Consider the following 21,619-nt stretch of genomic DNA (forward strand, 5'->3'; position numbering starts at 1 on the left):
GGGCCAAGTTAATTTTGAAACATTGTGATGAGTTGTCATTTTGCAGTCTGTGCCAATTGTTCTACACTGTCCACATTGAGATAAAAATACAATCATAAACAAATGATATCAAGCGCCAAAGTGAAGTTCTGGACTCAGAGACAGCAATTTAACAGTGTTCTGTCACTATCTCATGTAATTGTTATTGATAAGCGACAAGAGATTGACCCTACTAAATAATGCATCCATGACCTTCTGGATAAACCTATCGGCAGCAAGCAAGCTGGCATTACAAAATTCCTCAATGCTAATGTATAAGGAGCCTGATTAAAATAATTAGGATCATTGACTTTGATGCCAGTCCTCTTGAGATATTTTTATTCTTTCAGAGAATGAGGTCATTGCTGGCTTGGCTAGCATTTGCTGCAGATCCTCTGCGTAATCTGTGACCTTCCTGAAAATGATGGCATGCCTTTCTACAGTCATCACCCAGGTATCTTTACTACTACAGTAGTTTTGATCTGTAGTAGGCTTCAGGATTTGACAATATAACCGATTAAACAGTCAGCTCTTTCCTGTTCTGCCACTTTTGGAGCTAGTAAGTCACCAATTGCACAAAAAATATGAGATCTGATAAGAATCATAGAATCACTACAGTGTGGAAGCAGGCTATACAGCCCATTGAGTCCATACCAACCCTCCCACCCAGACCTACACCATCCCCACATTTTCCATGGCCAATCCACCTAGCCTGCAAATCTTTGGACTACAGGAGGAAACCAGAGCATCTGGAGGAAACCCACGCAGATACAGGGACAATATACAAACTCCACAGGGACAGTCACTCAATGGTGAAATCAAACCCAAGTCCCTGGTGCTGTGAGACAACAGTGCTAACCACTGAGCCACTTGCCGTCCCACGAAAATTTGTAGCAATTCACCTTTAAATGAAAAAAACCACTATCCTCACTTTGGTCTCTCTGTTAATGAGCAACTAAGAGAAATAATTGCATTACACATGATTTTTATTATTCCAGGGCACAAGATTATTAAATGCCTCATATGCCAATTAATTGTTTTACTGCACATATCAACGTTCAAAAATAAAAATATTCATCTTATGTTGGTGCTTATCAAGTGTGATAGTTGACTTTTGTAATTTCAAAAGTATGCTTTATTCATTAAAACATCCTTATATGCACACATAGAGTGGTTTGATTCTATACGCAGTCTTAATATGCAGAACAAGCAGACCCAAGGCACTTCTTACCTATATGATATTGTATTTACATACATTTGAGGTGTTGGGAGGGTTGGATAACTGAATGGATCCCACTGTACTTTAGCAGAAAGACCTTAGAAAATTGTCTTTCGCCACAGCGCTTTGGCAACGCTCAGTCGAAGTCAACTCCTTGCTCTGGAAGGCCAACAAGTTACAAGCATATCAAAGAGCATCTTCAACAAGTTGATAGTCCTCCAGCTATTGTCTTGTTGTGAGTCCCAGGGAACTGCCCAGAAAGCACAGAGCCCTGTGTCATGGAGCTGCTCGACAAAAACCAGTGCACCTCTCTCCAGGCGTCCTTTGCAAGGCACATTCCGGAAGGAGATGTGTGACAGTCTCTGCACCCCACTGCCAACAGCCACTTCAAAGGCAATGTGCCATGGCATAGAGCATCTGGGCATATATGAACGATCTCACAAGTATTGCCCTTCTCACCACCAGCCAAAATAATGTCTGGTGCATGTTGGAAAGTTCCAGTGATGAAAGTTCTGGTCATTTCTGCTAAATGACTTTGACAGTCTGCAGAGGGAACCACCTGACAAGATCTACCCTCTCCTTTTCCCTCAGGGCCTCAAGGACACGACATGCTGACCACTTCCGGATGGGCTTGTGGTCAAAATTGTTTTTCTTTGCAAATTTCTGTACGATGGACAGGTGTTACAGAGCAGCCCGACTACTCAGAGCCTTCTGCAGTGCCGAAGCTAGTCCCATCCTTTACGAAACCTGGGATAGGTAGAAACTCAGTACCTAGTGACTCTTAGCCTTTGTGTACTGAGGGTCTATGCACACCTTGATGCTGCCATGTACAAAGGTGGCGTCAGGATAAGGTTCAGTACATTCTTCATCCCCTTACTTAGTCTTTGTGTGCCGTTGCAGATATAGTCCATCTTAGACCTCCAGGTGAAGTGGAATATGGCCCGGATGACTACAACGGTGCAGGTTCTGGGAATGGGCCAGATCTGCTCCACAGGCAATAAGAGAGAGAGTACCTCACACCTGATGATCAGGTTTTTAGTTGTAACAGGGAGGGAGCAGTGCTCCTAAAAGGCCACTTGCTGCCTCACCTTGGTGAAGCACTTGTCCCAACTTTGCTCGCATGCCCCAACCCTTCTGAACCGTATTCCCAGCATCTCCAAGTAACTTGTCCTGGTGGTGAAGGGGGTAAACAATAAGTTGGCCAAGTTCCCAAAAACCATGGCCTTGCTCTTGCCTTGATTTACTTTGGCTCTCTGGGCCAAACTAGTCACAGAGATCATGAATCTGCATACTGACAGTGGATCTGAACAGAAAATGGTGATGACATCCATCCACGAGAAGACTTTGACCTGCATGCCTCCACTGCCAGGAATAGACACCCCTCTCAGGCTCACATCCTTCTTGGTGGACTCAGCACAAGGCCCTGTACAACAGACAAACAAGGCAGGAGAGAGTGGACAGCCCTGCCTGACTTTGGATCTGATCCAGAAGCTTTCTGATTCCCTCCCATTGATTAAGACTGCACTAATGATGTTGGTGTAGAGCAGTTGGATCCTATTACAGAGTCGCTTCCCAAAGCCCATTTTGGACAGCAGGCCGCACATGTAAGTGTGCTATATTGTGTCAAAGGCCTCCTCCTGGTCCAGGCTGATGAGGTCAGTGTCCAGCCATCTGTCCTGCGCATAGACGATCATATCCCTGAGGAACGCAATGTTCTCAGAGATCATCCTGCCTGGTATGGCACAGGTTTGGTTGGGATAAATCAACAATGCTAGAGCAGACTTGACTCGGTTAGCAATGACCATAGAGAGGCTTTTGTAATGTACATTCGGCAGTGAAATTGGTCGCCAAATTCTAGCATCCTCCCTCTCTCCCTTCTGCTTGTGATGGTGCCTTTCCTCATGGATTTGCACATGTTACTTGCAAGAAACATACTTTTGCACGCCTCCAGCAGTCCTGGCCAACAAGTTCCACAGAACATAACACAATTTGGCCAGTACGCCATCACTCCAGGAGTTTTCAGAGATAATGGGAACTGCAGATGCTGGAGAATCCAAGATAACAAAGATAAAAAGACCCAAGGGTCTAGGCCTGAAATGTCAGCTTTTGTGCTCCTAAGATGCTGCTTGGCATGCTGTGTTCATCCAGCTCCACACTTTGTTATTTCAGGAGTTTTATTCTTTTCTAAGGACTTAAGGGCCGTGTTCAGCTCATCTAGAGATACAGCAGGTTCAGCCTCTCAGCTTGTCTAAGCCCTACATGATAGAGGGCAGGAACGATTGGGAGGCCATACTGGCTTCATGTCATATGGTCTGGCATAAAAGGATTTGCTGATCCCCAGGGTGTCAGACTGGGATGACAGTACTGAGCCAGCTTCTTCCTCTAGGCTGCTGATCATAGAGCTCTCCCTGTGCACCTTTTGGAAGAAGAAATGTAAGCATGTCGCATCCTGCTCTACGGTGCAGACCCTGGACTGGAAAATTATCTTGGGGGCCTCCGAGGTGAGGAACGAGGCTTGTTGCATGTTCAGCTCATGGGGATCCTCCGTGACATCAAATGCCATCATCTGCAGCAGGAATAGGTTCTGCATTCTTTTCTTCCATTTGGACAGATGTCACCATCTCTCTCACTTGCTTCTGCACACCTTTGGAGATGAAGAACCTGTTGATGTTGGCTTGACTGTTTCCCACCAGTCTGCTGGACATCCAAAGAGGAGCTTATGGTTCTCCAACCTGTGTAATTCCTTTTGAGTTCCTCAATGTTTTCTGGGGTTAACAGTTTCACATGCAGCTTCCACATCTCCTTGCTGGCCCACTGGTCATCCTGCATGTGACAGTTGGCCAGCAGGAGGCAGTGGCCAGAGAAAAACATTGGCTTGATGTTGGTGGTTCTGACTGAAAATGTTCAGAACACACAGGAAGTCTATCCTTGAGTGGATAGACATACCTGCCTGTGACCAGGTATATCTATGCTACATTCTGACTGCAAGGGTGCTAAGAATGCCATGCAGCTTGGTGACTTTAACTATTTTCAGGTAGCTGGCATTGCTAGTCACTGCCACAATCTTACTACTGGTGTTCAACTTAATAACATCAGTGAAGCTCTAAATCAGCTTTTCAAGTCCACTGCAAACTACATAGGGCTACTTTTGGTTAATTCAGTTGGCTGGATTGCTAGTTTGAAATGTAGAATAATACCACAGCACAGGTTCGCTTCCCACAAAGGCTGGGTTTACCAGGAAGACGTCTCCTTCTCAACCTCTCTCCTTACCTGAGGCGTGGTCTCTCTCTCTAATGAGAGCATGGGACTATGGTGGCTTTACCTTACTTACTTTGATTGATGTTTTATGGTACAAAAACAGTTAGCCACAGGGTGGCACCAATACCACAGCAAACGTACTATTTGTTACTAACTAACACGCAATCTGCCTTTACCCAGTTTATAATTACAAAGGGAAAATGCTTATCGAACATTTGTACACTTTTAATTTTAAGAATTATTTCCAGGACCTTATAATTAGTTTAAAGTTATAATAAGTTCGTAATGATAATATTTACAGTGGAGTTTATGAACTCTAATCAAAGGACAACCTTCAAATCCCTAATCATATATGTGAATACGTCTGAATCAGAGAACTCAGGGCCATTGTCCAAAGATAAGAGGTCAGCCATTTAGGACTGAACTGGAAAGAAATGTCTTTACTCAGACATGTGAATCTTTGGCATTCTCTAAGGGGCTGTAAGTGCTCAGGCTCTGAGATTATGCAAGTATGATTGATAAAATTTGTGGACAATATGGAAATCAAGGGCTATTGAGATAGAAAAGTGCAGCTGAGTGGAATATCAGCCTTTGTGAAGAAGGGAGCAGGTTCAGCATTGAACTACTCCTGCTTTCTTTTCTTCTGTTCCTGTTATAATGTCAATGATTAGCTCAGCAGTCCAACCTTGCATTCTTACATCTCCACACTAATTGCAAAGGAAAGAGACTATCTGTTGCCTGATTGGCTGACTGAATGACTGCCAGTCTGGTCTTCATTACTATTATCAATGTATTGTTAATACCTTAATAATTTTTACTCAGACTTGTGTCTAAGTCATTAATTCTTTTATTTCTGAAGGATCCAGGACAGCCCTGGAGTGGAGGCAACCCATCTGCTGTGGGAGGTAAGTTTCTTGGAATCTGGTCTTTCCTCTGCCTCACACGTCCTCATTCTGCCTCACATGTCCTCATTCTGCCTCACACAGCCTCACTCTGCCTTTTGTCATCAATGGTTGGGGTACTTTTCCCATTGCGTGTTCAGTCACTTGGCTCGATGGCTGGTTTATGATGGACGGTGACATCAGCAAAGGTCAATTGCTACCCTGGTTGAGGTTACCGTGAGACACCCATGGTCTCCTCCTTAACCTTGCCCCTCACCTGAAGCATGGTAACTCTCAGGTTAACCAGCAATCTCTTGCATGTGTTCATATGCTACTTGTATTTTTAGTTGATACTTTTTATTTAATGTGTTTGTTAAAATGTATTATTAAAATATACAAACGAATCATTATACTAAATATCTATATAAAAATTAATATAATCAAATGCATATTTTAGAGGCATCCATATACATGTTCCCAGAATTACATTATATAACAGTCCATTCGGGCCAACAGTGATTATGCTCCACATGAGACTCATCTCACCTTATTTTCTCTCACCCTATTAGCATATCCTTCTATTTCTTTCTCATTCACACATTTACTCGATTCCCCTTAAACGTAACCACACTGTTCGCCTCAAGCTCTCAACTGGACAATGATATATATGTTGCACATTTGTAGCTTTCAGTGTGCACATGTATTCACTGAGCATGCATGTGTTGTAGATTTGAATACTTAATTATATAGCAGCAAATGCAGCTATTTTATCCTTTTTAAAAACTGGGTACCAGTCATTATATGGACATTTATGAGTATGATTAGCTATTCCAATGAACTAGACAATATACTTGAGTGGAGAACCCATAATAGATGTTATAAGAGGTTTTGCATAAGCCAGTTCAATAATTTAAGTGAGGCTATATTAGTAGAAGTAAAAAAGAAAAATGGGCAACACACCATTCAGTACATACAATGGGCTGCCAAAAAGTCAGGGAGAGATGGTGGATCAAATTTCAGAGAAATGTTAAAATAATAAAGCACTAATCATAATTTTACCTACTCAAATATCACTTGGGATAATTTTAATCTGCAAAATAGGTAAAGTTCTTTAACTGCATCCAAAAGAACTTATGTTGAGCCAGTCACTAGAAAACCCAATGAAGAATAGGGCAGTTTTGCACCTTACATTCAGAAATGAAACTGGGCAGCTGGAAGACATAACAGTAGGGCAGCATTTTGGAGATAGTGACCATAACTCAATTAGATTTAATTTTTTAATGGAAAAGGTTAAGGATGGTCTGGAAACAATAAGTGTAAACTGGGCAAAGGCTAATTTTATTAAGAGATGATTTGGCCCAAGTGAGTTGGGTGAAGCTTTTTCTTGAGTCAGAGGAATGGGAGGCATCTAAACAGGAGCTAGCAGAAGTACATGACAAATACTTTCCCATAAATGATGGGGCGAAGACTGAAAAACCCTGAATGTTAAGTGACATAAATATTAGGATTAAGATAATATCAGGATTAAGACCCTCATGACAGACATCAAGGAGCAGAGTCTCTAGAGGAATATAAAAAGTGCAGGGGAGATCGTTAAAAAAAGTTAAGAAAGCAAGCAAGCACTTTCTGTTAGAAAAAAATCCAAAGAGTTTTTAAAATATAAATATATGAAGAGCAAGAGAATAACTACAGAAAGAGTAAAGCCCATTAGAGATCATTCTATGTGTGGATCCAGAAGACATGGGCACAGTCCTTAATGAATAGTTTTGTGTTGGTCTTCGCAACTTAAGTGGACAACGCAGGTGTAGGCTTCAGGATGATGAACGGTGAAATATTGGATTTCAAGAGCAGGGAGAGAGAAATGGTATTTACTTCTCACTGGAAGCCACAGAGCCTATAAGCACTAGTAGTTCATTAAGAGACGTGAAAAAAAAGGGAGGAAAAGTGACACTCAGAAATCATGGGACTCTATTTTCTAGAAATTCAAGGAAAATTGAGAAGTACCTTTGAAAGGTTTGGTGTTTAACAGCCTCTTCTGTTGACCCAGGAGCAAATGTAAATTTATTGTTTGAGAGCATGTCCAATGAATGTGCTATTGATGACGTGTTTAATGCAAGATTGCTTCCTCAATGAAATTTGAAACTGTGGTGGATCAGTTTAACTTAGTACGAAATTGTGTAAAATGTATTTTTAAAATAGTTTCACATTTATTGCAAACTCAACTTTAGTTCAGGAATGTGTACATTTCAAAACAAATTAAAAGTACAATCTATTTTACAGAAAAATCATTTACATTACTGGTAATGTCTTAAATATACACATTAAAACTAGTGCAGCAACAAATCACAATGTATAGATTTCCTTACATATGCACAGTTGAAATTGAATAACCACTAAAATCTGGAATGTTAGAGACAAAAATGAAGTTACTTTGCACATACAGGATTACTAGCACATAGAAGCCAGTTGGAAGTTTTAAGACAGACAACACAATGGGGCATTTTGGTCCTAGAAACAAATTATAGTTCTACCTATAGCAGCAATGCTTCAAGCATATTTTAGTAAACTATTTTAGAGATTAATTGTTTGTATTTGTGTGGGAGGAGAAGTGTTAAATTATATAGAGACAGCATTGTGATACATCATTTCATCTTCCGGGTTTGGATGTGATGAATATACACCAATGTTCAGGATTTGCTGCAATGATGAAAATATCTCAAGTCAATGTTTAAACCATAGAAATCATTAGGGCCATGGCCCAGACTGAACTACACTTGCACCATTGTTCACATTTCTATATACTGTGACACAACCCTTGAACATGACCACTCCAATGCCTTCAAACTTGCTGAGCTCTAAAGGCACATGTACTGAAACAGTCTTCAGGCAATCATTGTTTTCAAGTCAGGTTTAAATAAAAAGATCTTGAAATGATAGATGGGTGACAAAGTTCTTTCTCTATCCCATTGATTAATGGACTTTTTTCCAGTGTGTAGCCACGCAGCATGTTGCAGCCATCTTCCAAGACCCACACGGCAACAAGTGCTCGTTGAACATTTCAGAATCATCTCAGAAATGGAATAAAAGGCCAGGCAGCTGCCAATGAGATGCATAACTTTCCTTCCAAGCTAAGTCCCATTTCTTGGTAACTGAACTTAGAGCTCAGTTAAGGTGAACCCCATCAGACAATTCAGTGTGATGATTCACTACAGGAAGGAGTCGGGCGGTGGAGCATATGAAAATCCCAGGAAAGCTTCAGATGCTTCCTTAACACTGGCAGTAATCAGAGCATTATCAGGTGATCTACCAATGGAGTTTGGAACAGGTTCCTCTGTGAACTCTGGATCAAAGTGTTGCAGGTCAGAAGGTCCGCTCTGGAATAGTTGAAAAGAGAATTATTATTGCAGGTTATTTTATTACTGTAATTTTAGATGTGATTCATCAATTTAAGTGAACAATCAAATTTGAGTTGCTTTCTTTGTATTCATCACACATCTACAATAGTGAAGCAATTCTGTAAATAATTACTTACCACATTAGGATTAAATGGAGGTATTAGCTTCTTGGCATTTAAATCAACCCAGTTTATTGGAGAAAAGAAAATGTGAGCCTTGATATCCAGCTGTAGAGAGAGAACATATCACTTAAATGAAGAAAAAAAAATCTTTAACAGAAAATAGATTGATTTTGTAAATTAACTTAGTTGGCTCCTCAGTTAGGTTTCAAAACAAAGGAGCACATAATTGACTAGGTTTATGTAGCCCGTACACTCTTTTAAAAGAACATGCTTTATTCAAATGGCTCACTGCATTTACTCAGATAGTGACAGAATGTGACAGATCAGGTAACTCTGAATAGATAGAACTTTTTCAAAGCATTCAAGATCTCAGAAACCACACTTCAGAAATACAAAGTGCAAGCTTTATAGGTTTTTTTTTAAAAGAACACTAAACAGGTAGCTTCTTTATAAAGTCAAAAAGAATAAGGAAATAGTTTAATCAAAAGAAACTAAGTATTTACTTACAAAGTCTGCCTTTGCACCCAGGCGTTTTGTTCGCTCTTTTTGCAGCAAGCCCTCTAGCAGGTCTCTAGCAGCATTGGAAATATTCGGTTTCAAAAGTAGTGGCTTGTTCAGAATATTATCATACATCTCAGCTGTGTTTCTGCTATAGAATGGCGGCTATATCAAAACATACAGAAAGGATGGATAATTTACAATATACTCTAATGTTGTGAATTAAAGAAACATCTTGACCCAATGCGTAGTGATGCATAGATGATGCTTACCAAGCCATACAACATCTCGTAGAGAACTGCACCTAGGCACCACCAGTCAACTGTTCGGTCGTAGGGTTGCTTGTGTAAAACCTCAGGGGCCAAGTACTGTAATAGAAAAAAATCAAAAGGCTATTCAAACCAATTTGTTTTTCATAAAATTCTGCTACAATACAGACAGAACAGATAAGATCCATTACAGAGATTTGTTATTAATACCTTTACAATCCATTAAAAAGTGCAGCTTCATGTTGCACATATATAGCTAGAGTTGATTCTAAAGGTTTTGTGCTGGTTATACTACTGGGCATGTTCTACAGCACAAACAGAACAAAACCAACTATTATCTCCACTCAGAATTACATAAATGCAGCTGTTGAGTGTTTACCAGATCTTTACCATTGGTTGGTACCTGGTTTCATAAGCATTGGCTTGTTCAGAATATTACTACTGTACATGGCAGTAATAGGAAAAGCACATTGCTAACTTGATCAAGATTCCCTACAGTGTGGAAACAGGCCCTTTGGCCCAACAAGTCCACACCACCCCTTGAAGCATCCCACCCAGACCCATCCCCCTATAACCCACACACTCCTGAACACCACGGGCAATTTAGCATGGCCAATCCACCTAGCCTCCACATCTTTGGACTGTGGGAGGAAACCGGAGCACCTGGAGGAAATGCACCAAGCCTGGGGAGAATGTGCAAACTCAGCACAGACAGTTACCTGAGGCTGGAATTGAACCTGGGTCCCTAGCACTGTGAGGCTGCAGTGCAAACCACTGAGCCACCGTGCTGCCCCAAAGGCAGACTTAACAGTCCCTGCTGCTTCAAGAAGCACTGAGGGGAAAGAATAGTTCTTCCTTAGTGTATCTTTGTGTCTCCAAGGGTGTTAACATCTTCTGATTTACCTTACAGTACATGCATGCTGTATGCATTATTGGTTTAAAACCTTTTCTAAAGGAGATAATAGTTGGACGAGCAATGGGATACACATAGGAACAGTTTACACAATGGCCTCTGAGACCCACAGGATACATGTGTTATTTACCTCAGGTGTGCCACAGAAAGTGCATGTTGTGCCATTTGATTCAATGTTCTCTTTGCATAGGCCAAAATCAGTCAAAACAATGTGTCCTTGGCGATCAAGTAGGATATTCTCAGGCTTTAAATCTCTACAAGATATAAAGGAGAAGAAAGCTACTTTCAATTTACTCAAGTGCACATTCAACACAACAGCAAACGGCAGTGGTTTGGTGACTTGAATAATGTGTGGGACAATTAGCAAATTTGCAGTTCAGTTTCATTCCTTCAAGATATTAACATAGCATTTTACAATTTAATCAGAAGTTTGCTTTTTTTTCCACTCAAATCCACTAACCTGTAAACAATGTTAAGAGAATGGAGGTAGCCCAGAGCACTTGCAATCTCAGCAGCATAAAACCTGGCTCGTGGTTCCAGGAAGCATCGCTCACGTTGGAGGTGATAAAACAACTGCAGAAGAAAACAAACCAACATAAAAATTAAAATTCAAAAAATGATCAGATTGGGTACAATTTAGACTGCAACAGTAGAGGAAAGTGGCCTGTTATAGCCCATCATCAAACCAATTCACCTTCCCCCTTCCCACCACCACGTTATAGTTCCCACTCAGCAGCTAATTACAATCCCAAGGACTGCCTTTTACATCCACTGCTAAATTTTCCCTTTAAAAATAAACGTCTTTCACATGCTTGCCATTTGGGACAGGGAATCTCATCCTGCAGTTAGTCTCCCGTGGCTCACCTCGCCTCCATTTATGTAGTCCAGGACAAAGTAGAGTTTATCAGTTGTCTGGAATGAATAGTATAGTCCCACCAAGAAGGGGTGTTTCACATTCTTCAGCAAAACATTGCGCTCTGACATAATGTGCTTCTCCTAAGTGGAAAAGCAAGAGAAGTTAGTCACAAACTCAAGTAAATAGCTGCTCACTTTTGGTTTCTTTAAAATGGCAAGCTTGACAGTTTGTGGCTGAGAACTCCCCCTACAGGAGGAGAAAATCCTTTTCAACATCCCCATTTCAGTAAGAATAGTTAAATAGGGTCAATTATTTGTACCTCTTTCTTCTTCAAAATGGCCTTTTTCTGCAAGACTTTCACAGCATAGAACTGATCATCAGACTTGTGTTTTGCTAGGAGGACCTGTTATTTAAAAAAAGCCATATAGTTATTGAGAGAAATAAGTAATAAAAAAGATCATTTTTACACTGTCTGCACTTAATGGCATTTTACAAGAAGTGTTACAAACCTTTCCAAAGCTTCCTTTTCCAATCACCTTTAGAAAGTTGAAGTCACTTGGCTTTGCTCTGAAGGAGAGAGAATACAGAACATCATGAAAAGTTGCATCCAACAGTGAAATCTAATTCACAGAAAAACAGAAATAATTGTTTCAACCGTAACGAGACTAGGTCTATTGATACTCACTGGGGGTTAGAGGAAGGACCGAGGTTGATCTGGGCTGATGTTGGGCTGGGCTGCAGGAGAAGTCACAGAGAAAGCAAGTTAACACGGTTGGCGAGGAGTTCACAGAAAGAACAAGCAAATCCTTAGAAGATCTTCATACTCACCGGAGGAGACTCGCTGTCCCCATTCGCTTCGGTTTCTTTAGGACTGACGTGCAACATAGCTGGCACTTCTGTGCTGTTTAAAGATACAATTTACAAACCCCCGTTAGACACCGATTCAGGACCTCAGCATGGTTTCAGAGCCTGTCCACAAACCGGCACTCCCGTATGAATCAGTGTGATCTTCATGAGCACAAAGCTTCATTTGAACGGGTGAAAACTAGCCAGCGACATCTCGGTGCAGACAGGGACACTATTGTACACAGGGTTAGCCAAGGCAGCAGACTCTTGGGCAAATTACTCCCACCCCCTCTCCACAATCCCCTCAAAACTCTCACATCCAGCTGACGTTACTGACAGCTCCTGTCTATACTGGGGTCCAGGGCCCATCCAACAAGTACTCAATGATAGGAAGACACGGCATACTTACTGTTTACAGGCGTAGGACTGCGAGGCTGCTATTTTCTGGATGAGATCGTTCAGTCCCATTCGCCTTTGTTTCATAAAAGCTGTAAATAAAACAATACAGTGGCTTACAATGGGAAGCTCAAGAAATAAAGGGAGATCGGTGCAGTCCAATCATGTCAGTCTTTCTTTGCTGCTGCTTTGTATGCAGATTTAAAATGCCATTTGTCATCTGCACTTAAGGGATCTCCCAAAAAACATTTTAAAAATTCATAATTTGGGAATACTAAAATACAAATATACACAATTGCAACATGCAATCATTTAATATATTAACAAATTAAAATCTTGTGACAGAAAAAAACAAAATTACCAGTTAGCATTGCGACCACCTCTCTCATTTTGGAATAAGTGAGAGTAGATCCCGAGGAGCTGGATTTAACAGTCATGGTTACAAGCTGATGGCCTTATTGGGGAAGTTTGTGCCTGATAGTATTCCCAGTACGATCCGTGCCCAGGAAGAGTTAGCAGATTGTGAGAAGTGGCGAGCGCGTTCTGGGTTTGGATATATATACACGGTGCACACAGGAGACGAGCGTGGGGGCGGTGGTATGTGAGCAATGTAGCGGAGCCGGGCGGTCCTGACCTCTCTCTCTCTCTCTCTGAGTCAGCCTGTCACTATCACTCCTACTACGCTTCCTCCCGGAACGCGAGCGTCACACACCAGCCAGCAAAAAAATTCGCAATTTTTCCAGAACTGTCACTAACGGCCGTGAACATTCCCCTCTGCTCCATCGCCACCTGCTTTCTATCAGCTCAGCTCTCACCACCCAAATAACAGCGCAAACTTTCACTTGCTTGAGGAGAACAGCCCCGCGGGTCATGTTTGTGGGAAATTTGTAGAGTGTACGTGCACACGCGCGAACTGTACAACAGCATTAGCCGTAGAATCAAAGTTTGCTGGGTCATTTTTCTCTCTCTGCGCTTTCAGAGATTAGTTCAATCTTCTTAACGTCGACAGAATGAAGCAGAACTTGGCGGGGGGGGGGGGGTGTTGGTGGGAGGTGTGAATTTGTCATCATATGGCCAGTAATGATGGAGGAATGCTCAATTTCACAAGAGGAAACAATTCTGCCTTTCAACCAACTTGTAACGTTACAATTGCTGGCTAATTCGGGTCCTCCCAGAATCTGTGAGGGACGCTTCACAAGCTGGAATTGCAGTTTGGACTGAACAGCATCATACAAAACCACTGGCCTCAGAAATTAATTCACAAGGCAGGCAGATTGGCAGATACAGCAGTCTTTTTTATAATGGGTGTACACTTCAGAGGCAGAGAGAACCTCTGCATGGAATCTGTCTCGTAAAACAGGTAAAGGCCGGGTTATGTTTGCAGTTCAGATCAAATTGAAAAAAGATCAATTCGGCCTGTCAAACATTTACAAATCACAGATTCCAAGCAGGCGTTTCCTTCCACAACGTTTAGATTTCGCCCCAGCTGACTTTCGACGTGGCAAATCTGGAAGCTTTACTATCCATCCCTCTCTCGCAGCCTCTTCCCCCCGCCCCCCCGCGGAACCACCACTAGCGGCTCGACAGCACTGGGCCGGGTTTGTGGTGGGGGATCGGGATCGCATCCAGCTAGGGGAGAGAGTTTACGGGCGGCCGGGGTGGGGGCGGTGGCAAACAACTGGAAAAATGGGTCAGGATGTACAACGCGAGACTTTCTCCCCTTTCCTATCGACCGTCGGCACCACGCCTGGGCACCGTTAACTACAGTCAAACTCACCCCCAGCTGGGAAAGAAACATCTAACCTGCGAAAGAAATCTTCTCTGTTAAAGTTTTCATGCTTGTCCCGGCTGCTTAAGGCTCCCCACACAATCCAATGGTAATTGAAGGCAAGCTGGCTGGCAGAGGGCGGTTTAATATAGAGGCGAGGTGCCTACAATTAAATTTTCATTTACATAGATAACTTATCACGGTGCTTGGCTTTTAAATTCCACAACGTGAGGCTTGATTGCTTTGCAAATGATTAAGTATGACAAGCACTGGACTTTTGGCGATTTTTGGAACACTGCATTTGGGTAGCTTCAGCGCTGTTCGCAGACCGTGTTTTCACTCCGATTCGGTTTTACATTGAAGCGGGGAGGGTGGCTGGCATATGAACTAAATTCTGATTGAGGTGTATTTGCGGCACTGGGGTGTCACCAGCAGTCAGTACAGACAGGGGGCCGTGGTGGCGCCAATGCTCTCTCCACTCCCAGGACATTGGGCACCGTGGCAGTTGTGTGGAAGGGACTTGTTGAGACTGCTTCCTATGGACCGGATACCTTTAGGGTGGAGGAGGCGCCCCCTGCTAATTCCTGGCATCCACCGCAGGTTTCCTTCAAGGAAAACCGTGGGACAGAGCGACCGTTTTGTGATTTGCAGTAATCTTGTCTCTGGTGCCCCTTCTTAGGGCTAAGGGTCCTTTTGATTTAAACGAACGCAGTCTTTTCCTGTAATTAATTGCCCTGTGCAAAAGAACGTGAATTATACATGCGGGTTCTTCATTGTGCCACAGCAGTTAATCACAGGAAATACTTTAACTCTGCATGACAGTATAACATGTATTAGTCAACCGGTTCGTCAGTAATAACGTGGAAATAATTTCTTGATCACTTTGCAGCAGAAAGATCACCTCTCCTGTAAACATCAGCACTTACAGTTGACCTTACTCCTAACATGAAATAAAATCTTCATACAAAATTAAATATACTTATAAAATAAAGAGATGATAACTTTAGAGATAGCAATCTGTCCTCCAGCAAACAAACAAAATTAAAATATAAATTATCTGGGTTAGAGTTCAGGATTTGTTAAAATCATGTGAGTCCATGGGGCAATTACCTTGTAATTACTTGTGGATTTCTGCCTTCTGCACTTTTGTGGAAAACCTCCACTAATACATTTCCTGAACAACATTTCATTCAAATAGTTAAATGTGGAAATGAACAGTAAAATTTGAGGGTGAAGGATCCTAATGCCTTTAAGTTTTTCTTTCAGTGCTCATGTAGAATCCATCCTTTGAGGATTAACATGTGGGAACTTTGGAATAGACCATTTAGCCTCTTGGAAATTGCTACATTATTAAATGAGGTTGGTATTGCCAGCCAATCTGACTCAAATTTATATGCCTGCCTTTGCCTCGTTTCACGTAACATATTTGGTTAACAAATATCTATCAAGCTCAGTTTTAAGATTAACAATTCAGCATCAGCCTTTGCCTGAAGAAGCTTTCAAATTTCTATGACCATTCGTATCAAGTTGTTCACTGACTTCACGCCTGAAAGGCATGATACTCATTTTTAGTCAATGCCCTACGGCCCCTACACCTCCCAACCACTGTAAATTGTTACTATCTATCTTACTTATTCCCAAATCTGTTCAAAATTTCAATCAAATCATCCCTTAAACTTCTAAATTCCAGTGAAGCCCTTATTTAATATTCTCTCCTTGTAATTCAAATCCTGGAGTCCAAGTGTCATTCTGGTAACTCCATGCTCCTGTGCCTCCAAGGCCAATTCATGATTCCTAAACAGTGAGATGCAGAACGGTTCACAATATTCCAGGTGTTTTCTAACCAGGGCTTTGTGGAACTGATACATGACTTCCACTGACTTGTATTTTAATTCCTTAAATACAATGGCCAGTGTTCCCTGAATCTTTTTGATTAATGTTTGCACCTGTTCAAGAAATTTTAATAATCTAAGTACTTAGCTCTTCAATTGTCTTTAAACTTCTACAGTTTTAGCCTTTCACTCTATTGTATTCTGCACGTTTGTACAAATGTTTGATTGATTTTAGTCACACCACAGAAACTGAATCTCCTCAATAGAATGTTTTGTATTTTTGCATGCAAGATATTTTGGACAGTGTTCTCTTGCTACATACATGCACAGTTTCATTTTGATACTGGAATTGGTTGGAAATATAAAAGATGTTACATTGCTGTAATGTATCACAGGGTGGTGATGTTCTTATAACCAGGAAACATTTGAGTAATTCATTTACCCAGTGATGTGTTGCAACATTGAAAGACATTCTCTTCTGCATTACTTGTTGTGATTCTATAGAAGGAGTGAGTAGGAAGGGGAAGTTATTCACAGCAATGCATTTCTTCCATTTTCAGCAGATCATATTGTCAGCAACCGATGTCCTTCAGTGATTTCACAATGAAGTAATGTGAATTTTGCATTGTCACTTGAATTGATATGTTTTATTTTGCTGTGTTTCACAACGAAATTATAGACCTTGGTTCCATTGTTGTCATAACAAGAATAAGGCTGCCTAAAATTGGGGAGGCAATGGCCTAGTGGTGTTATTGCTGGACTGTTAATCCAGAAACCAAGATAACATTATGCGTTTGAATCCTGCCAGGGCAGATGGTGCAGAGATAATGAGAACTGCAGATGCTGGAGAATCCAAGATAACAAGGTGTAGAGCTGGATGAACACAGCAGGCCAAGCAGCATCTTAGAAGGAGGAAAGCTGACATTTTGGGCCTAGACCCTTCATCTATACCCGAAATGTCAGCTTTCCTGCTCCTAAGATGCTGCTTAGTCTGCTATGTTCATCCAGCTCCACACCTTGTTATCTTTTTTAGTGGTGTTGAGTCGAGGAAACCATTGGTTTTCACCAGGGAGAACTTGTTTTTGCTCTCCTTCAATAGTGCTATGGGATCTTTTACCTTGTCCACCTGAGCTGGCAGAAAAGATTTTAGATTCATGTTTTTGATCTGAAAGGCAGCATGCTCCACAATGTCATGCTTATCATGGGAGTGTCAAATTGGATCATGTAGTTCAGTCCATAATACATTTAAACCAACACCTCTGGGTCAGAAGTAAGACTGTGCTAACTGAGTCAAACTGAGACTCCATGACTTAAACCATTTAGATTGAAAAGGTTGATTTGTGCTGAGTTAGCTAACTTCAGCTGGACCTGTAGGGTGGGCACTACAATTGGCTGGAGCAGGGCAGCATTGTGGCTCAGTGGTTAGCACTGCTGCCTCACAGCGCTAGGGACCTGGGTTCGATTCCACCCTCGGGCAACTGTCTATGTGGAGTTTGCACATTCTCCCTGTGTCTGTATGCATTTCCTCCCATAGTGCAAAATGGCACATGTTAGGTGGATTGGCCACGCTAAATTGCCCATAGTGTCCAGGGATATGAAGGCTAGATGGGTTAGCCATGGGATATGTGGCGTTAGAGGGATAAAGTATGGGGTTGGGTCTGGATGACATACTCTTTGGAGGGTCAGTGTGGACTAGATGGGCTGAATGGTCTGTTTCCACTCTGTAGGGATTGTATGATTCTGGGCATGGGCAGAGAAAATAATCCAGATATTGGTGATGGGGAATAATGTTCAAGTCCATTATACAAGATGCGATAGGAGAACACTTGGAAAATAGTGACAGGATTATACAGAGCCAGCAAAGATTTATAAAAGGGACGTGGTACTTAACAAATCTGTGACAATTTTTTGGCAATAGACTAATAGAATAGATAAGAGGAAACCAATAGCTGTGGTTTAATTGGATTTTACCAGGCTTTTGCTAAGGTTCCACGTAAGAGATTAGCATGTAAAGTTCAAGTGCATGGGCTTGGAGGCCAAATACTGAAATGGACTGAGAATTGGTTGGCGGAGAGGATGCAAAGATTATGAATAAACAAGTATTTTTTCTGAGTAGCAGGCCATGATTAGTGGGGTACTGCAAGGATCAGTGCTTGAACCCCAGCTATTCTCAATATGTATTAATGGTTTAGATGAGGCAATCAGGGCTATATCTCCAAGGCTGCAGAAGAAACAAAGCTGGGTGAAGTTATGCTGTGAGGAGGATGCAGAGAAGCTTCTCTGTGATTTGGACAAGTTAAGTAAGTGGGCAAATAGGTGGCAGGTGCAGCATAATGTGGACAGATGTGAGATTATCTATATTGGTAGCAAATACAGGCAAGCAGATTATTATCTGAGCGGTGACAAACTGGGGAAGGGGAAGGTGCAAAGAGACTGAGGCATCTTTGTGCTCCACTCATCGAAAATAAGCAGGCAGGTGCAGCAGGCAGTGAGAAAGGCAAGTGAGAAAGCCAAATGATATGTTGGCCTTCATAGCAAGAGGCTTCAAGTACAGGGATAGCGATGTCTTGCTGCAACTGGCAGGGCATTGCTTAGACCACACCTGAATTATAGTATCCAGCTTTGGCCTCTTTGTCTGATGAATGATGTTCTGGCTATTGAGTGAGAGCAAAGTGGGTTTACCAGACTGATTCCTGGGATGGTAGCACTGCCAAGTGGGGAGGACTGGATCACTATAGTTTAGACGTCTGAGGAGCAATCTCTTAGAAACCCTGTAAAATTGTAGAAAGACTGGACAGGGTAGATGTAAGAATGATGTTCTCGGTGACTGGGAAGTCTGGAACCAGGGGTCACAGTCAAAGGATAAGGGGTAGGCTTTTTAGGTCAGAGATGAGGAGAAATTTCTTTACCCAGCAAGTGGGGAGCCTGTGGAAATCTCTGCTACAGAAAACTGTTGAGGCCAAAACATGGAAGATTTTCAAGACATTCTTAGGATTGAAGGGTTCAGAAGATGTGGGGAGATAACATGAACAGGATATTGAATTAAATGATCAGATATGATCATATTGAATGGTGATCTGGCTCTAAGTGCCAAATAGCCTACTCCTGTTCCTATATTCTGTGTCTTTATATCTTTGTTCTTGATCATGATCCTGCGGTTTGGTGTTGGAACTAAAGGCACGTAGATTTAGAGTGGGAACAAGATCGAACCTGTTTTTGACAACTGACAATGTTCATTTTCCACACTGTAAAAAGAAGGGCCATTTAATGAAGCTGTGGCATGGGTTTTGCTTTACCAAAACTTTACCCGAAGGTGAACTATCATTTTCAGGAGAAAAAGCAAGAGGAGAAAAGATACCGAGAAATTTGAAGAAAAGAAAGATAATCTCTGAAACCCAAAATGAAATTACAACTTTGTAACATCTCATTTAGTAGTTAATCTTTTTACAATATATGCCATGGCATGTTTGATTTATTTACACTAGCATTGGGTGCCATGGGTACAGACTGTCATACTATTCCATGTAATTGATGTGTGCTGACATTGACTATCCCCCGAAGGTTCATTGTCTACTCTTCACTAAATTGTGATGCACGCAAAGAAAATACAGAGCAGAAACTTTTATTATGAAATGCTATTTCATTCAAGAAACTCTTTTGAATTTCTCTATATGATGGAGATGTCTATCTGCTAGTAAATCAAGATTAATTTCCAGAAAATAGCTCAGTACTAATCTTTCTAGTAACATTTTGTGGATTTTTCATTATCATCGTTAAGATCTCGACTACTGAGTTTTTGTTTCAAACTTGTTTTGTCCTCATTTTGATTTTAGCTTTTCACCAATTATTCTGTGCAAAATCTTTTGCTCCAATTTCAATTTTCTTGCATCAGATTCCAGCAACAGAAATCTCTTTGGATGACTATTGATAATTCTTTATAATAATTCTTTACCTGTTCTGACATGTTTCCTTTAAAACAACTTTTATTAGGGAATGACAATAAATGCCAATGATGCTCACATCCCCAGAGCATTTATATATTATATATAGTTTTTTTTTAAATGTCACATAATAAGCACATTAGAGAAAAGTAGTCATTAAAAATGAAACAAACTGCCCCTGATAAACTTCTCGGTTTTCCCTATGCACTAAAAGTATAATGCACCTACAACTGCTCCCTTTATTTTATTGTGTAACAGTCCAAACTGAAACAAGCTAATACAGTAATGAATTAAAATAATTTTCTTTGAGAATTATCAAATTATACAGCATAGACTGACACCATAAATAGCCAACATATGTTTAACTGCTAAATACTGTTTTTATTGTCCATCATCACTGAGTGGAATCCAAACTCACCTGTATTTATCATACAGTGCTCACCTGCCTAGTTGCAATTCTACATTCAACAGTTTTCTGTGAAGTGTCCTTCATATAATACAGATTCTGCAACGTTTATATAGTTTCTTACTCTACATGCCAGATGTCCCTAGTAAGGATGCAACAAAATGACTCTGGGGTACTTGCTGTGTTTTATTAACAGTTCAGGATAAATTGAACTTTTTTAAAAAATGAACTAAACCCAGGAGAGGCTGTGGGCACAATTCTCTGGTCTACAACAAAAAAAAAGTGTATTTAGATAGCACCTTTTGCATTAAAAAATTCCTGGCATGCTGCAGGGTTATAATTTTAAAAAGGTGCTATTCTGCCAATGTGTCATACCATCAGAAAATATTTCTGGAATAGCCTTGAAGGACGACCCCTGTTGACCCCCTGTAAACCCAGTTCATATAGGTGAACTCAGGGTGAACTAATCCATCAGTGAGGGCCTTAAACCATAGTTAGGTTCCTATTTGTGAGAGTATAGAGTGTGTTACTTATTTTGGGCATAGGCACTGGATACCAGTCTTCTTGCTTTCTTTAACGTGGTGGAGGGAGGACCTCTGGCATATCCACTAATGTGGAAACTTAGAGTGTGATCCAGAAATGGACATTATAAGAGAGGATGAGAGATAATGGGAACTGCAGATGCTGGAGAATTCCAAGATAATAAAATGTGAGGCTGGATGAACACAGCAGGCCAAGCAGCATCTCAGGAGCACAAAAGCTGACGTTTCGGGCCTAGACCCTTCATCAGAGAGGGGGATGGGGAGAACCCTCACCCCATCCCCCTCTCTGATGAAGGGTCTAGGCCTGAAACGTCGGCTTTTGTGCTCCTGAGATGCTGCTTGGCCTGCTGTGTTCATCCAGCTCCACACTTTGTTATCTTACATTATAAGAGAGGATTACTGGATGCAAAAGTTTGGGGTTTTTTTTGGTAGAAACTTATCTTCCAGTCCACTTCTGCA

The 21,619-nt window shown here is 41.4% G+C and overlaps 1 protein-coding gene across 5 annotated transcripts in view; it reads right to left on the reverse strand.

Moving 5' to 3' along the window:
* Positions 1–7,561: 7,561 nt before the first annotated feature.
* sgk1 (serum/glucocorticoid regulated kinase 1) overlaps positions 7,562–21,619 on the reverse strand; it is a 100,382-nt gene continuing 86,324 nt past the window's right edge. For 3 of the 5 annotated variants that reach the window (XM_048531261.2, XM_048531263.2, XM_048531262.2), the window contains 12 exons: positions 12,685–12,763; positions 12,258–12,330; positions 12,115–12,164; positions 11,939–11,996; positions 11,749–11,832; positions 11,438–11,569; positions 11,034–11,146; positions 10,704–10,827; positions 9,664–9,759; positions 9,401–9,556; positions 8,909–8,998; positions 7,562–8,750 (listed from right to left, as the gene is read on the reverse strand). In XM_048531261.2, the coding sequence (XP_048387218.1) occupies positions 8,583–8,750; positions 8,909–8,998; positions 9,401–9,556; positions 9,664–9,759; positions 10,704–10,827; positions 11,034–11,146; positions 11,438–11,569; positions 11,749–11,832; positions 11,939–11,996; positions 12,115–12,164; positions 12,258–12,330; positions 12,685–12,763 (1,223 nt within the window). In that variant the 3' untranslated portion in view covers positions 7,562–8,582. Of the gene's footprint in view, positions 8,751–8,908; positions 8,999–9,400; positions 9,557–9,663; positions 9,760–10,703; positions 10,828–11,033; positions 11,147–11,437; positions 11,570–11,748; positions 11,833–11,938; positions 11,997–12,114; positions 12,165–12,257; positions 12,331–12,684; positions 12,764–13,032; positions 13,601–14,474; positions 14,607–21,619 lie in introns of those variants that run through there. The other 2 variants (XM_048531265.2, XM_048531264.2) reach the window with 2 other exon arrangements.

The sequence above is a fragment of the Stegostoma tigrinum genome, chromosome 4 (genome assembly GCF_030684315.1).
Source record: "Stegostoma tigrinum isolate sSteTig4 chromosome 4, sSteTig4.hap1, whole genome shotgun sequence".
Taxonomy (NCBI): domain Eukaryota; kingdom Metazoa; phylum Chordata; class Chondrichthyes; order Orectolobiformes; family Stegostomatidae; genus Stegostoma; species Stegostoma tigrinum.